Source organism: Giraffa tippelskirchi, chromosome 2 (assembly GCF_054371585.1).
Source record: "Giraffa tippelskirchi isolate mGirTip1 chromosome 2, T2T-mGirTip1v1.2.pri, whole genome shotgun sequence".
NCBI classification, from domain to species: domain Eukaryota; kingdom Metazoa; phylum Chordata; class Mammalia; order Artiodactyla; family Giraffidae; genus Giraffa; species Giraffa tippelskirchi.
The window spans coordinates 177,376,292-177,401,883 of NC_137276.1; the positions used below are offsets into that span (position 1 = coordinate 177,376,292).

Consider the following 25,592-nt stretch of genomic DNA (forward strand, 5'->3'; position numbering starts at 1 on the left):
TGTGCATGAAAGTACTCAAACCACATATAAAGAAAGTAGAAATACAACATGTGGTAGATTCCTGAGGAAGTTAGAAACCAAGCGTGTTCAAGGAAAGAAGGTAAGGTGCTGGAACCTTTGAGAACTATGTCAATAGTGGAGGAAGTCCAGATGGGAGAGGTAGGGAAAGAGCTAGATCATGAAAGACCTTGAATTTTAAGATTTTATTCTAAGAGGTAAATGGATTTCTTGGTTGGTTTTAAGCAAGTTAAGTGAAATTTTATGAATAAGGTCCTTAAAAAGACAACGCTGTGGATAGCTGATTGGGGCCTATGAAGAGAGTAGAAGCAGAAATACTAGTTTCAGGAGGCAACTGTTCTATCCAGTGACTGTTTCAGTCTCCTACTTTTTAACAATCCAAAAATTGAAATCCAAAGAGTTAAAAGTTCTTGTCTAAGATCACACAACTCAGTAATGGTAGTTAACAAACTAAAAATAAATTCCTCTCACGCTTTTAATCCACTTTACTCTTAACTGCTCTATCACCCTTTCTGTTTCATTCACATGGCATTTTCTTAACCAGTCTTAAATTTCATCTTTATGGGTAATATTGAATCTTCATTCTCATGTTTGCAACCATATCCTTTTTTACCATTTACTTTTTTCTTTTCTGGGCCTTAACATAGTAAAATGAGAAGAACAGATTAAAGAGGTAACATTTTGCAGAGTATCAGATCCTGTCCATGGGATTTCCCAGGCAAGAATAGTGGAGTGGGTCACCATTTCCTTCTCCAGGGGATCTTCCCAAGGGTCAAAACCACGTCTTCTGCATTGCAAGCAGATTCTTTATCACTGACCCACCAGGGAAGCGCATCAGATGTTCTACTTAGTAGCTAAATAAACCTAAAATTCTTATTGTAGAGCATCTGTTTACTCGCACTGAGAAAAGTGAACATTTGCTCGTGGAATATTATTGTTTTTCGAAGAAACTTCTATGTCTCAAAAAAAGCAAATCTGTGTTTGATAGTAAGAGTCCTTCAAACCTTAATGAGGTCTGTATATATAGTATATATTATCACTGATCCTTGATCAAAATGAATTTGAACTATGTCAGTCCACTTATAAGTGGATGTGAATTTTTTTTACATGTACTTCAGTACAACACGAACCTCAGTTTATTGAATCTGAGGATGCAGAACCACAGATATGGAGGAACAACTGCAAAGTTATATGCAGATTTTTAACTGCATGGAGGGTTGACATCCCTTAATCCCATATTGTTCAAGTGTCAACTATATATATCTAAGTGTAAGTAAGTGTTAGTCGCTCAGTCGTGCCCGACTCTTTGCAACCCCATGGACTACAGCCCACCAGGCTACTCTGTCCATGAGATTTTCCAGACAAGGATACTGGAGTGGGTTGTCATTTCCTTCTCCAGGGGATCTTCCCAACCCAGGGATCAAACCCGGGTCTGCTGCACTGCAGGGAGATTCTTTATCGACTGAAATATAAGGGAAGCCCATACATATCTGGAGATAATAAATATACATCAAATATATATATGATCTTACATATACATGGGAAATATATATATAAGTTCATATATTTCTGTGTACATATACGTATATCTATACCTCCTACATTTGTATCTCCTACACATTATGTGTGTATATGCGCATATATTCTGTACATACTATCAAAATGATGTCTACTGTTTAAAAAATGTGTTCTTTTTATCAAAGGTCTTCGTGATATCACATCAACAAAGTATAAATCACTGTATTACACATTTCAACACTTTCAAGAACTAACCAAATCTGTAGCCTCTGCACTCAAATTTGACAAAGATCTTGCTAATGCAGACTGGAACATAGTTGAGAAAGCAATTATACTTCAAAACCCATATGCAGTAAGCAAGTAATATTTTTTAAAGTAATATCTTTTGTTTATTCATTCAAAGTGGATATGATTCATCTTAAGTATGAATGTTATAAATATTAATTCACAATTCTTAGGGAATTTTGTGATCACTGTGAGACAAAGTAGAAGTGACAATCCTTTTGAGTATATGAAAGTGAAAAGTGAGTGTTAATTGCTTAGTCATGTCCAACTCTTTGCGACCCCATAGACTGTAGCCTACCAGGCTCCTCTGTCCATGAGATTCTCCAGGCAAGAATACTGGAGTAGGTAGCCATTCTCTTCTCTGCGGGATCTTCTCTACCCAGGGATCGAACCTGGGTCTCCTGCATTGGCAGGCAGATTCTTTACTGTCTGAGCTAGCAGGGAAGACTCCCCCAACACACACTTTGAGTATATAGCAAATGTGTGTTGTTTTTCCAGTAGTCATGTATGGATATGAGAGTTGGAGTAAAAAGAAAGCTGAGCGCCAATGATTTGATGCTTTTGAACTGTGGTGTTGGAGAAGACTCTTGAGAGTCCCTTGGCCTGCAAGGAAATCAAACCAGTCAATCCTAAAGGAGATCAGTCCTGAATATTCATTAGAAGGAATGATGCTGAAGCTGAAGCTCCAATACTTTGCCCACCTGATAAGAACTGACTCATCGGAAAAGACCCTGATGCTGGGAAAGATTGAAGGCAGGAGTAGAAGAGGCAGACAGAGGATGAGATGGCTGGATGGCATCACCAACTCGATGGACATGAGTTTGAGCAAGCTCTGGGAGTTGGTGATGGACAGGGAAGCCTGGCGTGCTGCAGTCCATGGGGTCACAAAGAGTCAAATATGGCTGAGTGACTGAACTGAACTGAACTGAATATTGTAAATTCAAAAGAAAGAATAGTGTATCAGAGCTAATCTTAAAAGATAGTATAAAAAGAAGAGAGTGAGCTTTAGAAAACAGCTATGTTTCTTTTGCTAGACTGAGTATGGACAGCATTTATTCAGTATTTATTTAGGCTATTATATATTGAAGTACTTGCTAAGCCTTAGTTTATGGTTACTGTTACCTTTTATCATAAAATAGAATTAAAAGTTAGTACCATAAGAGTAAATATAGTGAAATATCACCTCCTGCTTCTGAGATATACTTTAGAATCTCCATGGTCAGACTTCTTATTCATATATGAGAACATAATTCATCAGCAGTCATGACTTCCACAGGAGAAATAATAAAAGTTGTCCTGGGATCTGCTCGTTGCTTTTTCTGGTTTGTCATTGCCTATTATGTCCAATTTTTATTGCAGTGTTTTTCTGCATCACACAATATGAGGGGACAACTGCTAAGAGTGTAGACATAATTGGTTGCTATGAAATAGAATTTGCAAAACTCCATTTTATATCCTGTAAGAGGTGCTTGAGGCTTCAGATAGAGGCCCAGAATCAAGTCCTATGTTTGCAGGAATATTGATAGGATTTCTGGTTAAGAAAAGTACCAAGTCAAATCTAAGGATTTTTTTTAAAGTAGTTCTCAATATCTAACTCTGGCCTTTTGCTAACCTGGCTGCATTAGAATCACCTGGAAAGCTTATTCAAAATATGGAATTCCTGCTGGCTTAGCGGTAATGAATCTGCCTGCAATGCAGGAGACCAGCTGCCAATGCAGGAGACTCTGGTTCAATCCCTGGGTGGGGAAGATCCCCTGGAGAAAGAAATGGCAACCCACTCCAGTATTCTTGCCTGGGAAATCCCATGGACAGAGGAGCCTGGCGGGCTGCAATCCATGGGGTCACAAAGGGTCAGATATAACTGTAGCGAGAGAGCACACAGCCTTGATTTCCCAACCTCTGTTCAGGAGGTTGTGATGCAGTTGGTCTGAGGAATATGTATTTTTAATCCATTTACCCAGCTAATTGTAATGCAAACTCAAAGTTAAGGTCAAACTTTGGTACTTGATCTGTTTTAGAAGGCAGATAAATAAACAACTACATTCTCTTCTTTATGATGCAGACATGAGAGATATTCTAGTATTACAGATAGAACTCAGAAAATCTGGGTTCATATCCTAGTTTTGTTACTTAATAAATAGCTTTGTGATCTTTTATGAAACTTGTATTTTATATAAGCTTCAACTTTTCTCATCTATAAAATGGAGGTATCCATATTCCCATCTCCTAACAGCCATGTTCACTTTTTATTCTACTGTAAGTGGTTAGTTTCAAGTGTTGTCACACTTTAGCTGTAGCAGAATCATGGAATGTGTTTGTAAAATACAGGACAGTTTCTGATTCAGCAGATCTGTGGCAGGCTTTGAGAATGTGCCTTTCTAACAGTACCTGGGTGATGTGATAGTGCTGGGGTACCACACTTTCAGAACCAGTGGTTTAAGGTGTGATCAAAAATGTAGTTTTTGTAAACTTCTACCAATGCCATGCAAAGGTAAAGATATGATATAATTCTTTCCCCAACAAACTGGCAATTATTTTGCCTTCTAGATGACTGTGTAAGTGCAAAACTCATCTGAACATTTTTATGTATCTAGCAGATTTTCTGTAAGTTTTTAAACCAAACTGGTATGTGAATTGCTTGAGGTTTTTGCTAAATAATATGTTAATGTTCATGTACTATTTTTTGGTTTTGATCTGTATTTTATTTAGTTGGGCCAAGGAGAAACAAAAGAACTTCAAAAAGTGAAATGTCTACACTGTAACAAAGAAATAGATGATAACCTTAACACTGAAGCAATGGAGTTGGCCAACAGACGTCTCTTGTCGGCACAAATAGTTAGTATCTTATTACCCACTTTTTAAAATTATTGGCCTGTTGTTTATATCACTTGCAAATTTTTTTCCATTCAGTAGATTTTTTCATTTTGTCAATGGCTTCCTTTGTTATGCAAAAGCTTTTAAGTTTAAATTAGGTCCCATTTGTTTATTTTTATTTTTCCCTTTGGAGACAGAGCCCACAAAATGTTGCTACAATTTATGTCAAAGAGTGTTCTGCCTGTGTTTTCTTCTAGGAGTTCTGTGGTTTCTAGTCTTACATTTATATATTTTATCTAGGGTGTGAGAAAATGTTCTAATCTCATCGTTCAACATATAGCTGTCCAGCTTCCCTAGCACCTCTTATTATAGACCCTGTCTTTTCCCCAATCTTGCCTCCTTTGTCATAGACTAATTGACCATAGGTGCGTGGGTTTATTGCTGGGCTCTCTACTCTGTTTCTGGAGAAGGAAATGGCAACCCACTCCAGTATTCTTGCCTGGAGACTCCTAGGGATGGCGGAGCCTGGTGGGCTGCCGTCTATGGGGTCACACAGAGTCGGACACGGCTGAAGTGACTTAGCAGCAGCAGCAGCAGCTACTCTGTTTCATTGATTTACTTGTCTGTTTTTTGTGCCAGTACTATAGTAAAAAAAATAAGTTATTAGCTAAAATTATACTGAAACTTTCTCCCTTGTTTAATACTTATTGGTTATGCTCACCTGCACAGTTTAATAGATTGTTTACAAAGGTAAAGGGAAGTTCGGCATTGTCTAAGGAATCTGTTTCACTGCAAAAAGAAAAGGGAAAAAAATCCACTCAAATTGGCTTCAGCAGAAGGCTTTTTATTTTGAGGAAAATATAGTATTCAGGAACCCTTAAAATCAATGCTGGAGACTCAATTTTGAGTCTTGCTTTCATTATTAAAATGATATGTAGCTCAGAACTTTTTCTTTTTTCTTTATTTTCCCCATCTGTAGAAGGAGAAACATGCTACCCAAATGGTCTCTTAGATTCCTCCTCCCGTGATGTCCTATGTTTTCTACAATATATACTTTCTGTATCTTTTTGATTTATTCCCTTTAATTTTTCCCCCTATTTCTACTATTATATCTTCATTGATTTTGTGCTGTTAGGTCTTAATCCAGAAGTCCTATTTTCAAAGTGCATTGAATCTCTCTGTTCTATTCTCCAGATCTTCATCTCACCGTGTACATTTTTAGTCCTTCTTTGTACTAGATGTATTTTCATGTGCATCTTGGTCTGTTGATTTGATTTCTGCAATCTCCACTCTGATGTTCACTGCTCCCAACAGTATTAATTGGCTATTATAGTTTTCAAAGCTTTGAGAGTTCTTTGTTTAAATCTCAGCCAGTTCAGGTTAATGGGAGCAGTATCTCCTCTACTACTGTACATTTGAAGAGGGAACATAGCGTGGCAAGACAGTGGCAAAGGAGAGACAGCACAATATAGTTGGAGGAAGGGAGGGCAGGCTTTCAGTTCAGAAAGAACTGAGTTTCTAATGTAGTCTTGAGAAAACTACTTAACTCCTTGGGGATTCTCATCTTTCTCATATATCAAATACAGATTTGAACACCTTCATCATAAAGCTGTTGCAAGAATTAAATAATTTTATGTAAAACAAAAATTATTATGTTGATCCAATTAGAGAGCTCATAGATGGCAGTGATTTTTAGGAATCAGCCGTTCTCTAAATTCTTACAAATTGGTATGAATGATCATTTAAGAATAAACATTTTTCTAGTATTGAACTGGTCAATCACCTGTGTTGCTAAGCTTTCATGAGTTCCATATTACTTTCAGCTTTCTTATTTTCCCCACATACGGCAGTGTTTATCTTTGAGAATACTGAAAATATTTTACATTTACATTATTTTATAGGTATTTTAATGAAGTTTAAGAAGAAATGATACTCTATTGAATTCTTGTTATTATGGACAACTACTTTTTTGATCTTTCATCCTAAAATTTAGTTCTATGCCTTTCTAGTATCCTCCAAGAGCAAAACATGTTTCAGTGTTCATAAATAATTGTGCAAACAGAATGTCTTCTATAGAACAGGGAATCTTTAGTCATATCATACATTCCAAATCAGGAAGTCAATTCTCAACAGTGTTCAGCACACAGAAGCTGAATGGGCTCTCAATATATGGCCTGAATGAATGAATGAATGTGTTTTGCACCATAGCAACAGGTCATCTCATGCTGGGAATAGATTGGAGACAAGAGTTCTGTTGTCAAAATATTTGGCTAAGTGAAGTTAAAGAAAGATGTAAACCAGAATCCCTTACTATAAAACTTCTCAGAGGCTTTAAAATTCAAGTATGCATTATAAACTTCTAAGGTGGGGGTAGTTTGCAGCAGTTTCCATGCTTATTTGGCCACAGAACTCCACTTATTTTTGAAAACGTAATTAACATCTATCAGGAACCTAGCTTTTTGCATAATCTGTTTCACTCCACACAAAACTCAGGTGTACCTTCTGCACTGACCTCATGGTCTGGATTCTACTGAAAAAAAGTTTTTTTTTAATAAAGATACTAAGTTATTTTGGGGTTTTGACTTCTCTCTCACAGATTATTTTTCCACAAGTTGTCACTCTAATCCATATTATATAACGATTTGATTCAACATTTCTTTTAGGCGAGCTACCAGAGACAATACAGGAATGAGACTCTGTCCCAGAGTGCAGTCCAGGTGCTGGTAGGTGCAGCAGGAAGCTTTGGAGAGAAGAAGGTAGAGTAAGTATGATTTCAAGAGAAAGCTTTATCCTAAGGCACTGCATTTAGGAAATTGTGCAAGTGAGTTTCTGTTTTTGTCTGGTAACCTGAGATCATCCAGTATGATGCCTTCAATCCACTGCCTGTTCTCCATCCCACCAGCAGGCCAAGTCGCCTGCTTCCAGTTTCCCAGACTTGCTCCACTCACTCACACCTTTGTGCATTTGAACAAGCTGTTCCTTCTGACTGATACCTTCTCTTTCTCCTTTTGCCCCGCTCCTAAAGCTAAGCTGTGGTAAACCACTCTTCTTTTAGACACCTAGCTGAGGTCAAAGACTTCCTTCAACCCTCCAGGCACATCTTCCCAATGCACACCCTCTCTTGACATATTTATACTGATTTCTTTAAATGTGAGCTTCCACAGCCAGGAGTGTATTAGCATACACAGCCACAGCGTATTAGCGAGTACCCTCAGATCATCCCCTATGGAAGGATGAAGGATGCATGGTTGGGCAGAGAGAAGAGTTAAACTGCAGTGCAGTTGTAGCAATAACCACCCCAAACCCAGACATACCTTCTTGTTCTAGATCTCTCTTCTGGTACCATGAACACCAAAATTTCCTGCTCAAATGGTCCTAGGATTGCTTGGACCTTTTCCCTAGATCATCATCTTACAAGCAAACCAGGTCTTTGGTGTCCACTCCTCAAAACCTAAGAGATGTGGCATCCTGGTGTCTACTCACATACACTGGCTTGAAGTTTGTTGCTGTTGTTCAGTCACCCAGTAGTGTCCAACTCTTTGCGACCCCATGGAATGCAGTACACCAAGCCTCCCTGTCCTTCACCATCTCCTGAAGTTTGCCCAAGTTCATGTCCATTGCATCAATGATGCCATTCAGCCATCTCATCTTCTGATGCCCTCTTCTTCTGCCCTCAATCTTTCCCAGCATTAGGGACTTTTCCAATGAGTTGGCTGTTCGCATCAGGTGACCAAACTACTAGAGCTTCAGCTTCAGCATTAGTCCTTCCAATGAGTATTCAGGGTTGATTTCCCTTAAGATTGACTGGTTTCATTTCCTTGCTGTCCAAGGGACTTTCAGAAGTCTTCAGCACCACAGCTGAAAGCATCAATTCTTCAGCATTCTTTGGGCTTGAGGTTTAGTAGTGAGAGATAAAGCCCTGTGTGGGAAGAGAAGCAACCAGACACGGGGGCGTGTTCCCGTTGCAGTGCGAGTACAGATTGTCAAAGAGCCTAAGAGTTTTAATTTCAAGCCTAGCCATACAAATCATTATCACATTATATTTCCATATATGATACAAGAGCCCTCAGCTACCTTCTTGCTCTGAGCCCCTCCAGAAGCTTAGGTGACCTGATGAATGTTAGCAAAGTAGAAGGAGAGCGCTGGGCAGATGTGATAAGTTTAAAACAATCAGATTCATGCTTTAAAGACAGACGCACTGTGTACAGGAGAAATTTTTAAATGAATGGGAAATGACTTCTGAAAGTGTTATCACTGCATTTTCCAGGAGAGGTTAACATATATGGAATACATATAAAACAGTACTTGCATAGGGCAGTTCAGTCCATTGCCTTGATTTTTCCTCTTAAAATCCACAAAGGCAGAATCAACATCTGCCTCTGAGGACCCAGACTAAATGGATACAAAAAGAAGGTAAATTGTCAGGAAAGGGGGTTAAGGGTTGAAATGGTTCATAGTAGACAACATAGGCAAATTTTAAAATGTATTACATTTTCATTTGAACATGCAAGACATAAATATTGAATCCTAAATGTGTGCAAAACTATATGCCAGCCCTGGGAATATCGAGATCAGTGAAATAGCATTCAAATCAGAGCAGAAGTCTCTCTTAATTACTCTTAAGTTCAGTAGTAGCTTCTTTGTTGGGCTGCACTGGAGTTGATTCTACCATTTGCTGATCATTCTTATCTGTAACCCCATGTGTTGAGGGTATCCTGTGGCAAGGAAACAAGTCTAAAGATAAAAAGAATAGGAAGTTTAAACAGAGGTACCAGGACGGGTGCTAAGCACCTGTGTAATTACACAGAGATTATGTTTATGGTCTTATGTCAGATACAGTTTTAAATATATTACATGTATTACCCATTCAAAGTGGTAAAAATCCTATAAATGCTATTGTTACCTTTATTTTGCAAACGGGGAAAGTGTGGCACAGAGAGATTAAATAATTTACCCAAGGTTATTTGACTAATGAATTACAGAGCGCAGATTCAAAGCCAGGCTACCTCACTATCCAGTTAAAGAGATCATACTGTTTTCCTAAATCAAGTCTAAACAGTGAACATGTTTAGAACCTATCAAACAGGAACCCAGGAGCCTGATATACACGATAATTTGGCCTGTTAAAATATCACATGCGCTGATATCACAGAATTTTAGGATTCACAGGAACTTGTGAAATGATCAAATCTTAACTTAGACATTAATTGGGGTTTCCTGGTTTCCCAGGACTATATTAAACAGCCCCTGTGTGGATCCAGAGTGCCCTTTTATTTATTACCTGTGCAGAACACTTACTACACTTAACTGCAACTGTTGTTGGCATATTTTACTCCATTAGACTTCAGAATTCTTGAGAGCAGAGTCCAGTAATTTTTTTAATGGTTTACCCCATGCATTTATCAAGCATAATACGTGCTCAATCAAATATTTTAACAATCAGAACTGAATCAAGTCATGTATACATTCAGATTTTCCATGCCATTACCACATTGTTATATTAATCACAGAGAACAGATTGACTTCCTTCCTTTTAATTATGTCAGCATCTCTGTAACAGAGAAATTGCCCACCTTTTAGGGTGAGAACATTATAATCTATAGGAAGAACAAGACCTTCCTTTGAACTTAAGTCACCAGTGCCCTCCCATTAAGCTGTATTTTAAGGTAGAGCCTCAGACCCAGGGATGGAGCCCTAACCTTCTGATGAAGACAATGTTTAAGTATCTAGTCAACAGCAGATAAGTTCCTCATAAAACCAAGGGGATTTGCTGAACAAGACCTAAACGTAGCACACAGATCTGAGCTGTCTCAAAAAAAAAAAGAAGAACTCAGAAAAAACCTACAGGAAACTTGGGACAAATGTCTTTGGTGGGTTTATGAGCACCAAGTCATCCAAGTAACCGTTTTTACTCTTTTACTTCACCACTTGTATTTCCCCCATAAATTCCCTGATTACTTGCCCAGAAGGTGAAAGAAAAGAGATGGGGGTGTGTGTGAGGTGGACTGGATGCCTCTTGTATACTTTCTCATTTAATTTTCCTAGGCTGGCATTAGTAGTCTTACCTCCATTCTACAGAGCAAACAAGTTAGTGAGGTATTTAGTTCATTGCCACCCAGATAATGGAGGATCCAACATGAAAACCCACATATATTTGAATCCTAAGTATTTTAATCATGGTGTCCTTTCTCTTCCTGAAACATGACTTCTCTATTTTGAACCATTTTTTTAAACTCTGATTAATAAACCAATTTTTTATTGAACCATTTTTTATACTCTCTGATTAATAAACCAATTTTTATTTAACCATTTTTATACTCTCTGATTAATAAATGAATTTTTATACTTTCTAATTAATTAATTAAAGCTCCACAACCTAACTTCACAATTACATAATCCACCTTTATCGACATCTTTGTGATTTGAACCTATGCCTATGAAAGTGTCTTACTTCCTGTCATCGTGGAACGAAATAGTTTTCCTGCCTTCTGATAATTCTGCATTAAACTTATCTCAAAAATTTTTAAGCATGTTTAAAGGTTTCTTCCTCCTTTTTTAAGGTATATGAATGCTGAGACAATAAAGAATTATTCTGAAAGCAAAAAAATTCTTGTCTTTACTAGAAAAGTATTGCTCAATTGGGTGTATAATACGAAAAAGGAAAAAGGGATCCCATCAAGGTCAGTGCTTTTAAACCTTACTAGACATGCTATTATATTCATTTGACACTTCCTTTTTATTTATTTTTTAAAATTTATATCCTGGATACTTTGTAAAATATTTTGAGGTAGTTTGCAACTAAGTTACTTATATATATATACAAAAAGTTACCTAAAGAAAAAAGATACAGTGTAATAACTTTATTATAAATGTAAATTTCATAGAAGATTAAACATTAACCATTTTAAGCTGTACCATTCAATTTATTTAGGACATCCATAAAATTGGACAACCATCTCCTCTATCAAATTTTCATAGCATTTCAACTGTCCCAAATGTGAACCCAGTACCCATCAAGCAGACACTCCCCATTCACTCTTCTCCCCAGCTGCTGGAGAGCACTAGTCTGCTTTCTGTCTCTATGAATTTACCTATTCAACTGTTTCATATAGATATAATTATACAACATAACACCTTTGGTTTCTGGATTCTTTTACTCAGCATAATGTTTCTTCCATATTGTAGTATCAGTAGCATAAGATTCATCTATTTCATAGCAATAACAATACTTTATTTCTTCTTATGGCTGACTAATAATAGTCCTTTGTATGGACATGCTGTATTTTCTTTATCCATTCATTGGTTGATGGATATTTGAGTTATTTTCACCCTTCGACTGTTGTAAACAGTACTCCTCTGAACATTTATTGTAAACAGTGCTCCTATGCTCCTATGTATAGATATTTGTTTGAATTCCTGCTTTCCAGCTTTTGGGTGTGCACCTAGGAGTAAAATTGGTGGATCATATGAAAGTAAAAGTTATTTAATTAATTTATTGAGGAAACACCAAATTGTTTTCCACAGCTGCTAGATAATTGTGAAATCAGGAAATGTGAATCCATCTACCTTACTTTTCCTTTGATTCCTGGTAATTCCATATGAATTTTAGGATTAGCTTGTCTTTTTATGCACATAAAAAATGTCATTTGGATTTTCATAAGGATTGCATCTAACTTGTAAATTGTCATCTTAAAATATTAAACTTTCTGAATTATGAAATAGAATGGCTTTTCATTTACTTGGATCTTAATTCCTGTTAGAAATGTCTTATAGTTTTCAATGTACACGTCTTTATTAAAATTTAATCTTATGTATTTTTATGCTATTTTAAATAAAATTGTGTTCCTAATTTCATTTGTGTACTGTTCATTTCTCGTGTATAGAAACACAAATCATTTCTGTATATTGATCTTGTATCTTGAAGCTTTGCTGAATTCATTTAATAGTTTTAGTTGTTTTTTGCAAATTCTCTAGCATTTTCTATATTTAAGATCCTGTCATCTAGGAATAATTTTACTTCTTCCTTTCCAATTGGGATGTCTTTTCTTTACTTAGATTCAATAAAGATTTTCCTCTTTTCAATAGAAGTATCAGTAAATACACAATGGTTCTTTTAAAGCCTTCAATAGTGACTTAAGCTGCAACTATCTGAGTAATTATTTCTGTTGATGTGAGAAAGAAATGGAGATTCGAAAAACTAGCATTTATATTCAATCTACCTTTTAGGCTATCTCTTAAGTATCATTCATCTCACAGTAGGTAGTACAGATTCTGGAGTCAGGTGGCTTAATTTACAATTCTAGTCTTTATTAAATCATTTATTAGCTGAATGAGCTTTACAGGTCTCAATTTTTTCACTTGAAAAATGGGTAAAGTAGTATTTATGTCATATTCTGAAAGATAACTGATATAGGTAAAGCATTTGACAAAGTAGCTGTCACATAGTAGGTACTAGTATATGCTAGTTGAGTTCTCCTTTGCCTACCTTACAGGATTGTTGTAAAGATTATATAAATTGTGTGTGTAGAAGCACTTAGTCCAGAGAATAGCGATAGGTAAGCACTTAAATATTAGCATTTATTGGTAAGTGCTAAATAGTGTTTGATTAAAAATTGAGTTCTTTAGCCAATGGATGAAGTCACTATCAAAGATGAACAAGCACACTAGAAAAGAAATAATCACGAAAGTGAATCAGCAGAAATAACAGCAGCAGATTTATATCCCTAAGACTTCAGTTATTAAAATTATCCAATATGGACTGTAAGCATTACTGAAATGTTGAAATTAGCAAGTGATGGAATCACAAACGTGAGCAAGGTCAATCACCAAAAGAAAATGAATAGAAAAGTGGAAAATACATATAATTCTTAAAGCTAAAAATTCAGCTTAAGTTTTCAGAATTTAAAGGTAATATGCATGTGTGCCTAGTCACTCAGTTGTGTCCAACTGTTTGCGATCCCATGTGGCCCACCAGGCTCCTCTCCCCATTGAATTTCCCAGGCAAGAATACTGCAGCAGGTTGCCATTTCTGGCTCCAATGGATCTTTCTGACCCAGGGATGGAACCCACTTCTCCTGCATTGGCAGGCAGATTCTTTACCACTGGGCCACCTGATATATCTAATTGGAGGGATGCAGATAGAGCTGTACAACGATAATAAATGCAGGGCCTCTGTATCAGTGCTGGGGCTCTGACAGGAAAAGATCAGGACTGGGAGACACTTGGGTGGGCAAACCTGAGAATCTTGAACTTCTGCATTCTCGTGAATACCCTGGCTTGACAGAAGTAGCCACCTCTCTTCTGCTGGAGGACAATAACCTTTTATCACCTTTAAGCGCTGCAAAGACATCATGAGATAAAGCTTGTTCTTAGTTTCTACCACCTTTCATTGGTTCCAAGGTCAAGTCTCAACATAGCTGGAGGGAAAAATATAGTGGCTGCTTCAGGAAGAGTAAAATCAATGAAAAGAATTACAGGACTTGACTGATATCAGCAAATACTATTAGAATATATAAGGGAATGGATCTTGAAGATACTGAACCAGAGGGCTGCAACATAAGGCCAGATTGGGAAGAAACTTATTGGCACAAAGTTCTTAGCCATAATTCAGTTTTCAAATTTCTGCTGAGGATACTTGGAGCTCGTGCAATTATATTCCTGAGATGGTTCTTGCTTGGAAGAAGAATCTTGATTCTTGGAAAGAAGGTTATGACAATCCAGACAGCATATTAAGAAGCAAAGACAGGACTTCCCTAGTGGGTCCAGTGATTTATAATTCCACCTGTCAATGCAGGGGACACGGGTTCAGTCCCTGGTGTGGGAAGACTCCATATGCTGCAGAGCAACTAAGCCTATGAGCCACAACTACTGAGCCTGTGAGCCCTAGAGCTTATGTTCTGCAACAAGAGAAGCCACTGTAATGAGAAGCCCAAGCACTGCAACAAAGAGTAGCCACCGCTCACCACGATAGAGAAAGCCTGAATGCAGCAATAAAGACCCAGAGCAGCTAAAAGGAAATAAATAAAATTAAAAAAAAAAGCAAAGACATCACTTTGCTGACAAAGGTCTGTATTGTCAAAGCTATGGTTTTTCTGGTAATCATGTACAGATATGAGGAACCAAAAAGAAGGCTGAACGCCAAAGAATTGATGCATTCAAATTGTGGTGCTGGAGAAGACTCGAGAGTCCCTTAGAGAGCAACGAGACCAAACTAGTCAATCCTAAGGGAAATCAACCCTGAATATTAATTGGAAGAACTGATGCTGAAGCTGAAGCCCCAAGAGCTGACTAATTGGAAAAGACCCTGATGCTGGGAAAGATTGAAGGCAAAAGGAGAAGTGGGTGGTAGAGGATGAGCTGGTTGAATGGCATCATTGATTCAATGGACATGAACTTGGGTGAACTCTGGGAGATGGCAAGGGACAGGGAGGCCTGGCTTGCCACAGTCCATGGGGTCTTAAAGAGTCTGACATGACTTAGAGACTGAACAACAACATACCTGATAAGGGGTTAGTATCCAAAATATATAAGGAATTCATACATTGAATAGCAAAAAACAAGCAATCCAATTAAAAATGGGCTGAGGAACTGAATAGACATTTTACCAAAGAGGACATACAAAAGACCAATACAAACATGAAAAGGTGCTTAATGTCACTAATCACCAGGGAAGTACAAATCAAAATCACAATGAAATATCATCTCATACCTGTTAGAATGCCTATCATCAAAAAAAACAAAAACAAAAACAAGAGGTAGTAAGTACTGGCAAGGACATGAAAAAGAGGGAATGCTGTTGGTGGGAATGTAAACTGGTACAGCCACTGTGGAAAAAAGTATGGAGGTTCCTCAAATAATTAAAAATGAAACTACCATATGATCTAGCAGTCCCACTTCTGGGTATATATCCAAAAGAAATAAAAACAACATATCAGAAAGCAATCTGCAATCATATTTTATAGTAACATTATTCACAATAGTTAAGATATAAAAATAAACTAGGTGTCCATCAATGAATGAATGGATAAAGAAAATACAATGGATAAAGAAGGAATTTTTGTCATTTGTGCCAATATGGTTGAATCTTCACAGTTTTATGCTAAATATAAGTCAGACCAAAAAAAATACTGCATGGTATCACTTATATGTTGACTCTAAAAATAAGTAAAATGAAATGAAATAATGATTTTTAAAAGTCAACTGATAGAAACGGAGAGTAGAAAAAGAGGCTACCAGAGCTGAGAGTTTAGGGCAATAGAGATTAGTAAAAGGTTACGAACTTTCAGCTATATGGTGAACAAGATCAGAAGATGTAATGTAAGACATGGTGACTATAATTGAGAAAAGAATTTAAATAGTCATACCTCAAAATAGTCACACATCATGTGAGGTGATGGATATATTAATAAACTAGATGGGAGGAATCCTTTCACAAGGTATATGTATATCAAGCCACTAAGATAGACAGTTTCATAATCTACAATTTTACATGTCAGTTATACCTCAATATGACTGAATTTTTTTAAAAAGAAAAGAAAAACAGTCTGAAGAGACAGCTGAGAGGAGAGTGTTACCTTGAAGTTAACAAGGCTTACATTCTATGGGTCTCCCTCTCTCTGGCCCTGCCTGAGAACTTGGAGGATATTTGCAATTTGATGACAGGATCATATATGCATTTATGATTTATCTCATTTTTATTATATAGGGATCCAAATCATAAAGATTGTAAAAGTTTCAGGTCTTGGGTAACATGGGTCTAACTCTAAGAATAACGAAGTAATCAGCATTCACCTGCTCTTTAGTCAATAATTGATTAATCATTTCGCTTGAGTTTTAGTAATAAGAATGCATTATTATACTACTTGAATAGTTTAAAAATAAAATTAAAACTGCATAAAGTAAATCCTTTCACCCACAATTTTACTCTATAGCATACTCAGTATAAAAATAATTTTTCAAAGCACGTATGTTAATCTAAAGTTTTTGATAAAATGTAGACCTATCCTGTTTCATTCCCACATATATTAAGATTTGTGCCAGATTATATGCTTTGACAAGGAAAAATGCTCATGATCCATTGCTAAGAGAAAAATAAGCAGGTTGTAAAACAATATATATGATATAGTTCTTTTTGTATTTATAGATAATGATTATATAAACAAAAATATTGGAACAATATTAAAACTAGTAATAGTAGCCATCTCTGAGAAGTGGAATGACTAGAAGGTGGGAGAGATTTTTTTTTATTAATATCTCCAGTTTGAATTATCTCTGTTTTATGATCTGAAGTATTTCTACTAAAAGTATAAGTAAAAATGAATGAGAGGTGAGGAAAGTAAGAAAGAAAGAGGGGAAACTAGCCTGAGGACATTTACAGAGGAGGAAATTAAAGGACCAGTATCTGAAGTAGAATGCCAGCAAGTGTTTGGTAGTGACGGCTACTTCTCAGAATTAAGCCGTTCTTTGTGGCTATTGATGATTAGATCAGGACTGAGCATATAATGAAATTAATTCAGTGTAATTATTTTATCAGATAAAACTATCTCTTTTTTTAAACTTTTTTTTTTTTTACAGACATTGCTTTCTTCGTGCATGTCATAAAATAGTATTTACTGATGAATTTGAATACATCGGATACCTTGTCATACTAATGAATATGTTTCCTATTATAATTTCTTGGATATCTATGTTAAACAATATCTATGAGACAGAATTAGCATATGCTAACTACTCTTTTCTTGCATTTTACATCACGGAGGCACTACTTAAGGTAAAGCTAAATGTGCTTTTGTATATGTGTGTGATATGTCTAACAGGGAGATTTCATAATTTCATTTTTCTACACTAGCTGCACAGGCAGTTTTCTAAAGGATTGTATAAAATTCTCCCTCACTCCTCAAACAAACTTTATTTTTTAAAGGTGACTTTTATGGTGACAATAATAAATATTCATACTTTAAGGACTGATTTTGTATTTGTAAATGTTCAAATAATGTGTGCCAAAGAAGTGCAGAGTGAGTTACAAGGGTATTGGCAGTATTCTTCAGCTTAGCAAAGTGGTGAGCGTCTGGATTTTTTTTAATTTATTTTTATACTAGATAAATAAACAGATGGATAAGTAGACTGATAGAGATTCATTTATGCTTAAAAAACGTTTCATAGTTTGATTTTTTTTTAATTTAGTGTAAAGATAGCTGTTAAATGATGGAAATGTATGTCCACAAACTGAAACAGTATTGTGTCATATGGGGCTTCCCTAGAGGCTCAGCAGTAAAGAATCCACCTGCCAATGCAGGAGACATGGGCTCAGTCACTGGGTTGGGAAGATTCTATGGGGAGGGAAACAGCAACTCACTTCAGTATTCTTGTGTCTGGGAAATCCCATGGACAGAGGAGCCTGGCAGTCCACTCCATGGGGTCACAAAGAATCAGACACAACTTAGTGATTAAACAACAACAACAACAACAAATTGTGTCATATGGATCAAATTGTATATAAAACATTTTTAGCCAGGTGATTTAAATAGAAGAATTATATTTGATATTTGAGCAAAATGGATGAATCTCAAATCATTACTGGAAAATTAAAATACCAGAGCTATGATTACTGGGGGGAGTGGAATGGATTCACATTCAATCATTGTATGTAATAAATTCCAAGTAGTTGGAAAAACCATAGGAGATGTCACAGAGTTAAGAAAAAAAAATAAAGAAATTAGAGTTAGCATTAGTGCTAGGGTGAGGGTGAGAGTAAAGTGTTCCCTAAAATCATTTAATATGTATTATAGTGTAAAGAACAATGAGGTCAGATGCAGACTTGACTCTGGTTTTGGCTTTCTCCAAAGGAATGTTAGCTTTTCACCAAGCCACTAAACTTTCTCAACTTCAGTTTCTTCTTCTGTAAAATATCAAGTTTGGCCTAAATCTTCATAGCTGAGAGGACACTCCCAACTGTTCAATCCTGTGTTTGCCTCTCCTTTCTGTTTAACTCAAGATTCATCTTCACTGCTCAGTTTACAAACTTGCCTTCACTTATTTTCTTTGCCCTTTCTTCTATTTAGTTCAGTTCTTCCCCCTTTGTAGTATGCCTTTTAAAATATTCATTATATCAATAACAACAATAATAAACAATCAGTGAGGTGCCAGGTATCACTGCAATTATAACATTTCAAATCCTTGTTTACACTTTATTATTTTTTTTTTAATTTATTTTGGTTTTTTAGGGTAAGGTAGGCTTTTATGTGAAAGTGAAGTTGCTCAGTTGTGTCCGACTCTTTGTGACCCCATGGACTGTAGCCTACCAGGCTCCTCTGTCTATGGGATTTTCCAGGCAAGAACACTGGAGTGGGTTGCCATTTCCTTCTCCAGGGGCTTGTTTACACTTTAATGTAGATATTATGCCTTGCATTTTACAGATGAAGGAGTCTCTGAGAAGTAACTTGTTTAAGGTCACACAGCTAATGAATAGGAAAGTTGGGATCCAATCCCTCAAAGTTTATGTTCTTTCTTATATACAATTCTGCCTTAAACTTTCCTTCTCATATTTTCAAACTTTTCCCCAGTGCTCCTCAACCTATTAGAGTAATGGATCTTTTAAAATTTTCTCAGAGGAAGGATAATCACTCTTCTGCATCTGAATGCCAGAGGCTTTAACCACTTTATATTTGACACATCTCTCTTCCTTTGAAGCCTGTGCTATCGTTTAATACCAAGCTCTTCCTCTCCTATGGCTGTATTCTGCGTGTGTGTGTGTGTGTGTGTGTGTGTGTGTGTGTGTTAGTGGCTCAGTCATGCCCAACTCTTTGCAACCCCATGGACTGTAGCCCACAGGCTCCTCTGTCTATGGAATTCTCCCGGCAAGAATACTGGAGTAGGTTGCCATTCCCTTCTGCAGGGGACCTTCTCAATCCAGGAATCAAACCTCCTTTCCTGTGCCTCCTGCCTTGCAGGCAAATTCTCTACCACCTGAGCCCCCAGGGAAGCCCGAGTGGCTGTATTCTTTGACCTCCAAATAACTCCTTCATGTTTCTGAATACTTGGTATCTAGATAAAGTCTTACTATTTATACCAGTTCTTTCAAGCTCCTAAGAGAAAGATCTCACCTATACTCTGTTGCAACAAGAAGGAAATGAGACTTACAGTAGCTAAATAGTGTCTTGCACAGGACCTCACAAGACCAGGATCTGATCTTCTGCTCCCTAGATTCAAACACTGACTTTCCTCAGCCTGGCCAAACGAGAGCAAACTCCAGAGAAATGACCCTATACCATTAAACCCTCTACCACTTGTCTGTCTACAAACAAGTATGACAATTTCTTTGGCCCCTTGATGCAAAGAACTGACCCATTGGAAAAGACCCTAATGCTGGGAAAGATTGAAGGTGGGAGGAGAAGGGGACAACAGAGGACAAGATAGTTGGATGGCATCACAGACGCGATGGACATGAATTTGAGTGGGCTCTAGGAGTTGGTGATGGACAGGGAAGCCTGGCGTGCTGTGGTCCATGGGGTCACAGAGTTGGACGCGACTGAGCGACTGAACTGAACCAATGACAGTTTCTTAATTTACAATGAAGCTTTTGCTCTCCCTGGCATAAATATGTCTATCTCCTTCACTTTCTCTGAATTATAGTGAGTAGGAGGATCAGGTTGCCAAAAAAGACAAATTAATCAAAATTACAAATCAGTATATTAAGTATTATGATAAAGAAATACACAGGATGCTATTGGAAAACACAGAAATTCCTTATACAGAATGGTAGGGTCAGAGATACAAGTCTATTAAGGAAAGGAGATGCTTGAGTTGAACTTTGAATAATGAATAGGAGTCAAAGTAGAGACTGAACATGTATGGAGCAGAACGGACAGCAAGAGCAAAGGCACACTTAGAAGTGACAATGTGACACACACAAGGAACCCTATTCCTACTGACAGGAGCTTAGAGATGGATTGGTCAGGATGAAGACTGGAGAGATGTTAAATTTGTGTGGAGGATATGGAAAATAAGAGGCACAGACATGAGTTATAAGATAGGATCTCGTGGGCCAGGCTATCTCAGTCACTTCTCTGGCATCAACTACCATTCATAGTCTCATGACTCCCAAACTCATGTCTCATGCTTGGATTTTATTCAGAGCCTCAGATCATATAGACAACTGATGACTGGGTCTCTACAACAAAACATCTCAAATAATTTATTCAAAATAAATTTATCATCTCTAAACCTACTCTTCCTTCAAAGTTCCACTGGAAATCTAATTTCCCAGGCTGGAATCCACAATCATTTTTGACTGTTCCCACTCTCTTAGTTATAGTTGTTGTTCTTCAATCACTAAGTCTTGTCTGACTATTTGCAACCCCATGGACTTCAGTACACCAGGCTTCCCTGTCCTTCACTATTTCCTGGAGTTTGCTCAAATTCATGTACATTGAGTTGGTGATGCTATGCAACCATCTCATCCTCTGTCACCCCCTTCTCCTGCCCTCAGTCTTTCCCAGCATCAAAATCTTTTCGAATGAGTTGGCTCTTCACATCAGGTGGCCAAAGTATTGGAGCTTCAGCTTCAGCATCAGTCCTTCCCATGAATACTCAGAGTTGATTTCCTTAAGGATTAACTGGTTTGATCTCCTTGCTGTCCAAGGGACTCTCAAGAGTCTTCCCCAGCACCACAATTTGAACACATCATTTCTTCAGCCCTTAGCCTTCTTATGATCCAACTCTCACAACCGTACATGACTACTAGAAAAACCATAGCTTTGACTATGTGGAACTTTGCTGGAAAAGTAATGTCTCTGCTTTTTAATATGCTGTCTAGGTTGGTCATAGCTTTTCTTCGAAGGAGCAACATCTTTTAATTTCATGGTTGCAGTCAGCATCCACCGTGACTTGGGCTTCTTTGGAGCCCAAGAAGATAAAATCTAACACTGTTTCCACTTTTTCCTCATCTATTTGCCATGAAATGATGGGACCAGATGCTGTGATCTTTGCTTTTTGAATGTTGAGTTTTAAGCCAGCTCTTTCATTCTCCTCTTTCACCCTCATCAAGAGGCTCTTTAGATCCTCTTCACTTTCTGCCATTAGAGTGAGTATCATCTGTATATCTGAGGTTGTTTAAGTTTCTCCCAGAAATCTTGATTTCAGCTTGTGATTCATCCAGCCTGGCATTTTGCATGATGTACTCTGCATATAAGTTAAATAAGCAGAATGACAATATAGAGCCTTGATGTATTCCTTTCCCAATTTTGAACCAGTCCATTGTTCCATGCCTGATTCTAACTGTTGCTTCTTGACCTACTTAGTTATAGTAAGATTTCAATAAAATATTTTTAAATAAATAAATAATGAATGAATTAGTAGGTATTTTGAATATTTTCTGTCTTGGAATAGATGCTTCAATGTTTTAACCATTTAATTTCAAGTTGATGTGATCACTTACTAGTATTTCAGACAAGTAGAGTCTTAAGGTAGATCAGAGAAAAACTTAACTATTCATGTTTCAGTTATTAGGAAAATAATGTTGTGAAAGCAAAGACAAATAAGGTAGTACAATTTCTTTTTAAATCAACAGATAGCAGCAATGAGGAAGGAATATTTTTTCCATGCCTGGAATCTATTTGAGCTAACAATTACGTTAGTTGGCATCATAGATGTAATGCTGATTGAGACAAATTCCATTAATTATTATAGTTTGGATTTGGTTCAAACAATCATCATTATAAAAGTTGTTAGATTTCTTCGCATCCTACGCATTTTGAAGGTAAAAAACTATTAAATCAAGCAGTTTCTTTTTATTTTTATTTTTTTAATTTATGTATCTATTTTTTTACTTTAAAATATTGTATTGGTTTTGCCATACATTGACATGAATCTGCCATAGATGTACATGTGTTCCCCTTCCAGAACCCACCTCCCACCTCCCTCCCTATCCCATCCCTCTGGGTCATCCCGGTGCACCAGCCCCGAGCACCCTGTATCAGGCATCGAACCTGGACTGGCGATTCGTTTCACATATGATAATTTACATGCTTCAATGCCATTCTCCCATATCATCCCACCCTCACGCTCTCCCATAGAGTCCAAAATATAGTTCTGTACATCTGTGTCTCTTTTGCTGTCTCACATACAGGGTTATCTTTATCGATTTATTAAATTCCATATATATGTGTTAGTATACTGTATTGGTGTTTTTCTTTCTGGCTTACTTCACTCTGTATAACAGGCTCCAGTTTCATCCACCTCATTAGAACTGATTCGAATGTATTCTTTTTAATGGCTAATACTCCATTGTGTACATGTACCACAGCTTCCTTATCCATTCGTCTGCTGATGGACATCTAGGTTGCTTCCATGTCCTGGCTATTATAAACAGTGCTGCGATGAACATTGGAGTACATGTGTCTCTTTCAATTCTGGTTTCCTCAGTGTGTATGCCCAGCAGTGGGATTGCTGGGTCATATGGCAGTTCTATTTCCAGTTTTTTGAGGAATCTCCACACTGTTCTCCAGTTTCAAATTTCTCCTGACTACTTCATGAAATATGGATGAAAATCAGCTTACTAGTTTTGTGGTTTCCACTTTCTGTTGGGCTGATGTTTATATTTAGATTCTTTTGACAAGTTAAGTCTCAGATTATATTACGAATATCTAAATTATATTAGAAATTCATTTAGCACACGAAAGTACAGAAATACTCATCACAGCCTTTCCTTTCAGTAGAAAGCACATGGAAACCCCAAAGTAACATTTATTCTTATGAATATCTGAAATAAATGATAGAAACTAGCAAAGCAAACCATGTATGTTTGTAGTGACGATGCAAGTAGTATACATTCATACAAATTAAGAAACTGAAAAATACACATTTCGTGTTATATAAACTCATAGTATTATAAAATCACAGCATCAAAAATGACCTTTAATTGTCTAATGTGTCTTTCTATAGCAATATAACAAGTAATTATTTTCTGTATAAGTGTGGAGAACTGTGGAGCAAAGTCAGGAAAATGTAGGGATTGGTCAGTTATGCTGAAGTTAGGAGACAGTACATGGTGACAGATAAGCTGGAGACTTAAACCCTCAGCAAAGAAACAATGCGAAGTTAATTGTGGGGTCAAATAAGGACCATAGTTGTGGTGAGCTCTAACTCAAATGAACTATGAACCATCTAGTGAAAGGTTTAGTGGGAGGTTTAGTAGGTGAAAGTGGCAGTACTTCATAGACAGTCATTTCGTGACCTAAGCCCAGAAGATTAACCACGTTGTTTTCCAAGAATAAAGCCACTTAAAATATCATGCAATTTTCTTTAATGAAATAAGTAAAAAATAAAGTCTTAACTTCACATAGGCATCTAATATTCTTAGTTATGGGGAAATAGCTCTAGCTATGAAGTTACAGAGATTCTGTGAATAAAATAACTAAAAACTTGACAAGTTGCTATAGTTACCATTGACACCATGTCATTTCTTATTACTACATATTTTAAACTAGCCAACATAAAATCAACCATAATTTGTACAAATTATATTAAATAGTAGTCTTGTTTTTTCAGCTTGTAACACCAAGGTTGCTGCAAATATTAGATAAAAGGATGAGTCATCAGCTCTCCTTTAGGTATGCTGTACTAAAAGGATATGTCCAAGGCGAAGCAGATATAATGACTATAATTGATAAGATTGCAAGTTCTAAACAGGTTAAACAGGTGAGGAAAACTTTAAATACTAAGAAAATGGTTTATTTCCCTCACTCCTCAGTTGCCTTCACCCATCATGTCTTCTTTCTATATATGTAGAGGTGATCTCTGACTCCTGGTTTGCTGAGAAATTTTTTGCAAAAACAGGAACCAATCTACATTTATATTACTCAGATGACTCCTTACTGAAGTGTCTATGACATATTAGCAAGTTATGAGGCTCCTCTAGGTCCATCTATGTTTCTGCAAATAAGAGTATTTTCTTCTTCTTATGGCTGGATAGTATTCCATTGTGTATATATGCCACATCATCTTTATCCATTCATCTGTCAATGGACATTTAGGTTGTTTCCATGTCTTGGTTATTGTAAATAGCATTATTCATACCAGCCAAAAAGTTGAGACAACCCACATGTCTGTCAGCTGTTGAACTGATAAATAAAATGTGATGTACTTGTGCAATGGAATACTAATATTATTAAGTAATAAAAAGAATGAAGTATCAATACTATAGCATGGATGAACTTTGAAAGCATGATAACTGAAAGAAGATAGTCACAAAGCACTTATAGTATGATTCAATATATAAGAAATGTCCAGAACAGACAAATCTGTACAGACAGAAAATAGACTACTGGTTGCCTGTGGCTAGGGGTGAGGGGTGGATGTGGATGAGGAGGAACTGTAATGGTTATGAAATTTCCTTTTGGAGGATGAAGACGTTTTAAAACTGATTGTGAGGGTGATGGCACAACACTATGACATATTAAAAACCATTTAATTGTATACTTGGAGTGAGTTAAAAAAAAAAACAAGTTATGAGCCTCTTGGAGCACACATTTTGGTCCTTTTGAAGCTATCATGAAACCCATGTGCACAAATCAGCTTCTCTCAATGCAAGTTCCAGGATCTATCAGGCTAAGATGCATTGAATAGGAAATACTGGAGGATGATAAGTGATGGCAGGGTTGAGCAGACAGACCTTCCTCATAATTTCCAAAGCTCCTTATGTTTCTCTATATGCTTGATTTTCCCACAGTAAATAGTAAAAATGAAGGATGGGGATCTGACAAGTAGAAAGAAGTACCGGTAACTTATTTAGAGGGAAACCACATCTAATTCCCTCATTTTACAGATGGGAAAAATGAAGCCAGGAAAGATTAAATGGTCATGTGCAAAGTCACATACACAGCTAGTAAACAGCAAACAGAATGCTAGGGCTTAAGTTCTATATCTTATTTTTCATTTTCTCAATTGAGTCGGATTAACAC

General features: G+C 36.8%; 1 protein-coding gene across 2 annotated transcripts in view; it reads left to right on the forward strand.

Annotated features, from left to right (window-relative positions):
• Positions 1-25,592, forward strand: part of SLC9C1 (solute carrier family 9 member C1) — a 111,215-nt gene that overhangs the window by 51,931 nt on the left and 33,692 nt on the right. For both annotated transcript variants that reach the window (XM_081542250.1, XM_081542260.1), the window contains exons 12-18: positions 1,722-1,888; positions 4,531-4,656; positions 7,299-7,396; positions 11,196-11,315; positions 17,209-17,404; positions 22,202-22,390; positions 24,181-24,330. In XM_081542250.1, the coding sequence (XP_081398376.1) occupies positions 1,722-1,888; positions 4,531-4,656; positions 7,299-7,396; positions 11,196-11,315; positions 17,209-17,404; positions 22,202-22,390; positions 24,181-24,330 (1,046 nt within the window). The remainder of the gene's footprint in view (positions 1-1,721; positions 1,889-4,530; positions 4,657-7,298; positions 7,397-11,195; positions 11,316-17,208; positions 17,405-22,201; positions 22,391-24,180; positions 24,331-25,592) is intronic.